Genomic DNA, 7,278 nt, shown 5'->3' on the forward strand with positions numbered 1-7,278 from the left:
GAACCACAGATGTCTCATTCATTGGAACTTAGGACTTTAAAATAGCTATCATAAAAGTGTTAAAGAATTTATAGAAAAATAGATATAACGGGTTAAGGGTTGAAGAATTTCATGAGAGAAATATAAACTAGAAAGTATTAATTCTGGAACTAGAACATAAAATATCTGGAAAATAAAACTTTTACTGAATATGGGGATGTATGTATATGTATAGCTGATCACTTTGTTATACAGCAGAAACTAACACAACATTGTAAAGCAATTATACTCCAATAAAGATGTTAAAAAAAAAAACCTTTATTGGATGGACCTCATAGCATATTGGACATTGAAGAAAGGATCTATGAACTTTAAGACAGGTCATGAGAAATTATTGAGACTAAAGCATAAAAGGAAAATAGAAAAAAGAAACAAACACAGCACTAATGATCAGTGGGATAGTATCAAGCAGTCTAATGTAATTAGAATCCAAGAAGGAGAAGAGAAGACTGAACTGGAAGGGAAAAGTATTGAAGATATAATGACCAAAAATTCTTAAGTTTGATGAAAAACTTCAACTCATAAATCCAAAAATCTTCAGTTTATGTGGGAAATACAAAGAAAAGCAAAATCCAGGCACTTTATAGTCAAACTACTGAAAACCAAAAGAAAAAAAAAGAGAGAGAGAGAGAATAATTTAAAATCAACAAGGGGAGGGGAAAATTCACATTACTCACAGGGGAACAACATAAGAAAAATGGCTGCTTTCTTATCAGAAATAATGCAAACCAGAAAATATTGGAATATATTTAAAATGCTGAAGAAAAAGAAAAGATCGGCCCAGCAAAACTACCCTCCAAAAATGAAGATTGAAAAAAGACATTTTTTTTTAAAATTTATTTTTGGCTGTGTTGGGTCTTCGTTTCTGTGCGAGGGCTTTCTCTAGTTGCGGCAAGTGGGGGCCACTCTTCATCGCGGTGCGTGGGCCTCTCACTATCGCGGCCTCTCTTGTTGCGGAGCACAGGCTCCAGATGCGCAGGCTCAGTAGTTGTGGCTCACGGGCCTAGTTGCTCCGCGGCATGTGGGATCTTCCCAGACCAGGGCTCGAACCCGTGTCCCCTGCATTGGCAGGCAGATTCTCAACCACTGCGCCACCAGGGAAGCCCAAAAAAGACATTTTAAGATAGAAAACTAGAGAGAATTTGTCCCACTAGGACTTGTGCTACAAGAAATGTTAAAGAAATTCTTTGGGCTGAAGGAGAATACCAGATAGAAACTTGGATCAACAGGAAAGAATAAAGGTTTCTGGAAATTTTAAATATGTGGGAAATACGAGAAGACTACTATTTTGATTATTGCTTAGGTTCTTAAAAGTGAAATTGACTAAAGCAAAAATAATAACTTATTGTGAGTTTCTAACATATGAAGAAGCAAAAAATGACAACAATATCACAAAGGTAAGGTAGGGGCTAGATGCAAGTACACTTTCATAAGATTCTTATATCCTCTTTGAAGTGGTCCACTCTTAATTCAAGGTAGAGAATAATACGTTACAGATAAATACTTTCGTTTCTAGAGCAACCACTAAAAAAAAAAAAAAAGGTCAAAAGAGGAGAGAAAATGAAATAATTTTGAAAAGATCAACACGCAAAAATGAAAAAAAGAGGAACAATGAAAATATGGGGTAAATAGAAAGCAGGAGCAAGACAGTAAATGTAGATGTAAATCCAACCATAGCTATAGCTATTTTAAATGTAACTGATCTTTGACAAAGGAGCAAATAATTTAATGGAGGAAGCATAGTCTTTTTAAATTTTTTATTTATTTTTATTTTTTAAATTGAAGTATACTTGATTTACAATATTATATTAGTTTCAGGTGTACAGCAGGGTGATTCAGTATTTTTATAGATTATACTCCATTTAAGGTTGTTACAAAATGATGGCTATAATTCCCGTTGCTGTAAAATATATCCTTGTTGCTTATCTATCTGCTTCATAACAGTTTGTATCTCTTAATCCCATAACCCTATTTTGCATCCCCCTTCCCTCTCCCCACTGTATCCAGTAGTTTATTTTCTATGACTGTGAGTCTGTCTAAAAGCACAGACTTTCAGTAAATGATGCTGGACATCCACATGCAAAACAAAATGAATCTAGTCACAGACCTTATACACTTCACAAGAATCAATTCAAAATAAATCATAGATATAAATGTAAAAGGAAAGACTATAAAATGCCTAAAGATAACATTGGAGAAAATCTAGGTGACTTTGGGCTTGGCGACAACTTTTTAGGTACAGCACTAAAAGCATGGAAGAAACAATTGATAAGTTAAACTTCTTTGAAATTAAAAACTTCTGCTGTGCAAAATATATTAAAATGCTCAATGAAATGGAACATTTAAAAAAATGTTTAAAAAAACATTTAAAAAAATGCTCAATGAAAATTAAAAAAAATGCTCAATGAAATGGAACATAGAAAATTTAAAGGAGAAAATCAAAGTTAGATTTTTGTAAAATCTAACTTAAAAAAATGCTCAGTGGAATGGAACATAGAAAATTTAAAGGAGAAAATCAAAGTTAGATTCTTGCAAAATTTATAAAATTAAACCTCTAGCCAGGCTGATGAAACAAAAAGAAATAATCATAAATTGCCAATATCAGAATTCAAAGAGGAACAGGTATTGGATTGGCCAAAAAGTTCATCTGAGTTTTCTGTAAGATGTTAGTTCTTGTACATATTAAAGGGATGATAAAATATTTTATGTTTCTGCAAATAAATTCAACTACTTAAGTATAATGGAAAAATTCCTTGAAAAGCACAGCCTACAAAAATGAGCATAAGAAGAAATTAAAAAACAGAACATTTTACATTTGGTTAAAAAAGACTTTAAATATTAATTTATAATATTAGAATTTATAATATTAGGGAAGGTTTAATATAGGTTTGGGTCTGGGGATCGGAGACCTCAGAATCAGCTCTCTGACTTTACCAAAAACCCAAGGCTGAGTTTCTTCATCTCGGGATTGATGCAGGCGTTTGTCTGTAGGTCAACCCTGCCTTCTGGGTTTGCCTGTCCTCATGGCTCTCAACTCCCCTTTTAGCTCCACATCCTTTTCATGTGTATTGTCTGCTTCATTCTTGGAGTTTTCCTAATTTTCTAGTGAGCTCATCAGTCATAAAGATTGTGTTTATTTTAAAAAATTCTAGTTGCATTTAACAGGATGATGCCCAAAAATATTCAGTCCATCATCTCGTGTGAAGCGTAAGCCTCTATGTGTGTTTCAATGCTAACTGGGATTGGGTACCAGGGATAAAATTTGGCTGAGCCTCTTTCAATCTTAAGCAAATTTAATGGACATAAAACAGACTACTGATGTGTGAGTGTGTCCGTGTGTGATTGTTGAGCATGCGTTGGTTGTGTTACACAAATGAGCCTCGTGTTCACTTCCCATCTTCTGAGGGTAAAACCATAGCACAGAATTAAAGACATGTGATCTCAGGGACTTTACAGCTTACTTGTTATTTTACTGCACCCAGTAGAAATTTTATTGTTATTTTTGTTATATTCAGTAGAAATAGTAATACTATAAGGAAGAAAAGGAGTTTCAGGAACGTAAAACTGACTTTGGAGATTTGCAAATGAGAGGAATTTTATGTTTACAACTTTCAAAAGGTATATTGCAAAACAAACAGTAACTTTTAAAATCATTTGGTTCACTAACAAATAGAATGATGTTAAGACTTAAGCACTTTACAGAATCTCAAACGTTTGGTGCTGTCAGGCACTGTATTTTACAGGGGAGGTACAGTGTGTGATTCACCCACTAAATGACAGTGGATAAAGAACCACTGATTGTAACTATAATATAGGAGTCTTGCATTCCAGTCTAATGGTCTTTCTAAAAATTATCATTAAATTTTGGGGTATAATTAACAGTAAGCTACAGAATAAATTGCACATGCTAAACAGTAAGCAGTAAAAGAAATTGCACATTCCGTGCAATACACAAAATAACAGAGTTTGCAATCTGACAAACACCTGAATACACAATAAAACACACATCACTATTAGGATTAGGGCTTTGACCATGGTTGAACGTCTCTGAATTTCCATGTACTTTATAAAGCTCTCTTTGAAATCCTGTAATCTCTCCTCTGACTGCACAGTTCCACATTCAGACCCTGTTACTAGGCTGTACAACCTATTGCTGTAGTGGTCACCCCTTTTCGCCATCACTAGGCTCTCAGTCAAGGCCATTAGCTCCTTCACTTGCTCATCCCGACTGCTCCCTTTAGCGCGGTTATTAAAGGCACACGCTCGCCCCCCACACGCAGCCACCAGCGCGCTTAGGGCTTTGTTATCTGAGCCATGGATGTAATCCATCAGGGAGCCTCCCTTGAGGTCTTTCTTGCGGGTGAAGAGGACAATTGTGTGCCTCATGGCATCCTCTCCAAAGATCTCCTTCACCCTCTGCACAGCCCGCTGGTCCTCGGTGGTGAATCGGCCCAGCTGTGTCACCAGGAGCAGCACGTGGGGTCCTGGTGCGGAGAGTAAGTAGCACCTGTGTACCTCTTTGTACAGGGAATCAGAGGGGTCCTTCCCAGAAAACATGTCTGGTGTGTCAACAACAACCATCTCTCTGTCTCCCCAGCTTCCCCGACTTTTACTGCAGGTCTTCGTCAAGGGCTGGGCACTCAGCCTGGACTCAAATGCTTGCTTCCCCAGGATGCTGTTCCCTGTAGCACTTTTGCCGGTTCCGGTTTTGCCCACCAGAATGACTCTCAGCTCCGATCCTCTGGCATGTTGAGCTTGTTGGCTCTTTGTATATGGTCCTGCTAAGAGCAAGTTTACTTAGAAGAGAAAGGCAAATACCACATCATATCTCTTATATGTGGAATCTAAAAAAATGATACAAATGAACTCATTTACAAAACAGGTATAGACTCACAGCCATAGAAAACAAACTTACAGCTACCAAAAGGGAAACGGGCAGGGGAGTGATAAATTAGGAGTTTGGGATTAAAATATACACACTACTATATATAAAATAGATAACCGACAAGGACCTACTGTACAGCACAGGGAACTATACTCAATATCTTGTAATAACCTACAATGGAAAAGAATCTAAAAATCTATTCATATGTATGTGCGTGTGTGTGTGTGTGTGTGTGTGTGTATAACTGAATCATTTTGTTGTAAAACTGAAAGTAACACAGCATTGTAAATCAGCTATATTTCAATTAAAAAAAAGCAAAGGTGAAAAAAAATAGAGCAAGCTTGCTTTGTTATTACCACACTGATCATGCCAATGGAATATTTTTAATGATAAGGAAAAGTCTGGGAAAAGACACTCTCACAATGTATGGTATTTATGAAATAGAAGCTAACTCTGTTATCAAATAAAATAATGATTTTTAAAACTCTAGATTTCTCTAGGTCTGCAGGGCATTGCCATGTTGGCTCCTAGAAAAACATATTTGGAGGATGAGTTAGAATTAAAAACATACCTTGTCATTCAAAGCTTGCCTATATCACCCAGTTCTGGCCCTGCAAAAGGCAAATTTTCTGGAGATGAGAGACGTGTAGCCAAGACTGCGGGTTCCATCTCCAGGTGGGGAAAGTAACCTGACTGTTCCAGGGCCAGAGACGGCTCCTCTGACCGTGGCTGGGCAGAGGTGTGGTCCCGACCACCAGTGAAATGGTTGGACCAGGAAAATACTGAAATGAGCATTGTGAAATGATTCTCTCCAGTGAAGAAACTGCTGCTCGCTTATACTTTGCTTCAAGAGGATAGCATGATTTTTATGCAAAATAGGCACAGAATGGGTAAAACAGGCACACACAGGAAGTCACTTTCTTACCAGAGTGACTGCATTCCTTTTGGCCCATGGCAGTTCCTGAGGGACAGAGAGACCAGAGACCAATTTAAAAACTATCATTTTTGAGCTACGACTCATGACAGAACCTTATATTTCTAGAGCACGTTCACAACCATGCCTCATTTGTCTACAAAAAGCTGAGGAGGTGGGTGGAAAGAAGTACTATCTCTGTTTTACAGAGAAATTTAGTCACTTGCTCAGAGTCAACCCAGTGAGTCAGAAAATGGGTTTCGCTTGTCGCCCCACCTACTTCTTCTTATCTCCATGCCCACCTCTCCTCCACTTTCCCTCCTCCCTGCAGGACCTCCCTGCCCACTCTTGTTTTCCGTGGCCACACACCTTCCCTTCCTTCTGCCTCCTTTCTAGGTCTGCCTTGGGTCCCAGGTTCAGACTGCTCTTTCCTTCGCTCCTTCCCCACCTCACCCAACCCCTCCCTCCACGCTGAGTCCTTGCTGAGAGGTTCAATGAATTAAGAACACGACTCCAGAAAAGTACACTGTCCTTTAAACCAGAAATACACTTCATTTGATCCGTTAATTCCTTGAATTTTCCTCTTTCCATGAAGAAGCCTTGCCATTTAGTTCCTTTTCCTACACAGAGAGAAGTAACTTAAAACTGGCAGCCTGTACCAAGCGACAAGGCAGAGAAAATGCATGAGTTAATGACCAAATTCTTCCCAGTTAGCACTTTTTATTGGCTCTATGCAGAGGAAGCTCTCTTTGCCAGTAATGGGTAATCTAAATTCCATGAAGTTTACAGGTCCTGTAAACTGGCTTCACTTAAGCCAAATGCCATCACTCTAAATTGTTTCCCTGAAAATAGGGCAAATTTGTTTAAAAAATTTTTCTTTTTCAAGCATAGCCTGGAAGCTAGATATCAACACTGCAGAACTTTCGTGAGTGTGGGTTTACCTGAGTTACTGTTGAAAGAAACAGAAGCCTCCCTGTTCAAACCTGTGACTTACCAGTTCAGCTTGAAGAGAAAAAAAAAAAAAAAAACCACGAATATCTAATCCGCTTCTTCTTCCTCTCTTGAATCTTCACCGAGCTTCCCCACTGCAAGCGAGCCCCAGCACATGCCTGTGTCTGAAATTCTCTTTTTAAAAATAAACAGTTAAAATGGCAACACTTAACGAGTAATTTGTTGTCATGTGGACTGTCTTTTCTCAATAGTGAAGAAAGCCAATGTTTGAATCATTTAAACTGGACAGGAAAAAAAGGGGCGCCAGGGATGCTGGTAGATTTGCTTGCTTCCCACCCGGGCTGCGTCCCCGCAGTTACAGGTTTGCCTGAATGAACACCCCTCAACTCCCCCCAGGAGGAATGACACCTCATCCACACTGCAGCAGTGACTGTCCTAAAGGCAAGTGCCGCTGGGCTCGGGGGCAGAAAGAGTGTGGGTGTGAGGGGCA

At 38.5% G+C, this 7,278-nt stretch overlaps 1 protein-coding gene across 1 annotated transcript; it reads right to left on the reverse strand.

The window, feature by feature from the left end:
* Positions 1 to 3,788: 3,788 nt before the first annotated feature.
* Positions 3,789 to 5,880, reverse strand: LOC103004243 (GTPase IMAP family member 2-like). Its single transcript, XM_007184636.2, has 2 exons — positions 5,850 to 5,880; positions 3,789 to 4,817 (listed from the first exon to the last, which is right to left on the reverse strand). Exons 1-2 carry the CDS (start codon positions 5,875 to 5,877, stop codon positions 3,844 to 3,846), a joined length of 1,002 nt encoding a protein of 333 aa, XP_007184698.2. The 5' UTR covers positions 5,878 to 5,880; the 3' UTR covers positions 3,789 to 3,843.
* Between the last annotated feature and the right edge of the window lie 1,398 nt (positions 5,881 to 7,278).

The sequence above is a fragment of the Balaenoptera acutorostrata genome, chromosome 7 (genome assembly GCF_949987535.1).
Source record: "Balaenoptera acutorostrata chromosome 7, mBalAcu1.1, whole genome shotgun sequence".
Classification (NCBI taxonomy): domain Eukaryota; kingdom Metazoa; phylum Chordata; class Mammalia; order Artiodactyla; family Balaenopteridae; genus Balaenoptera; species Balaenoptera acutorostrata.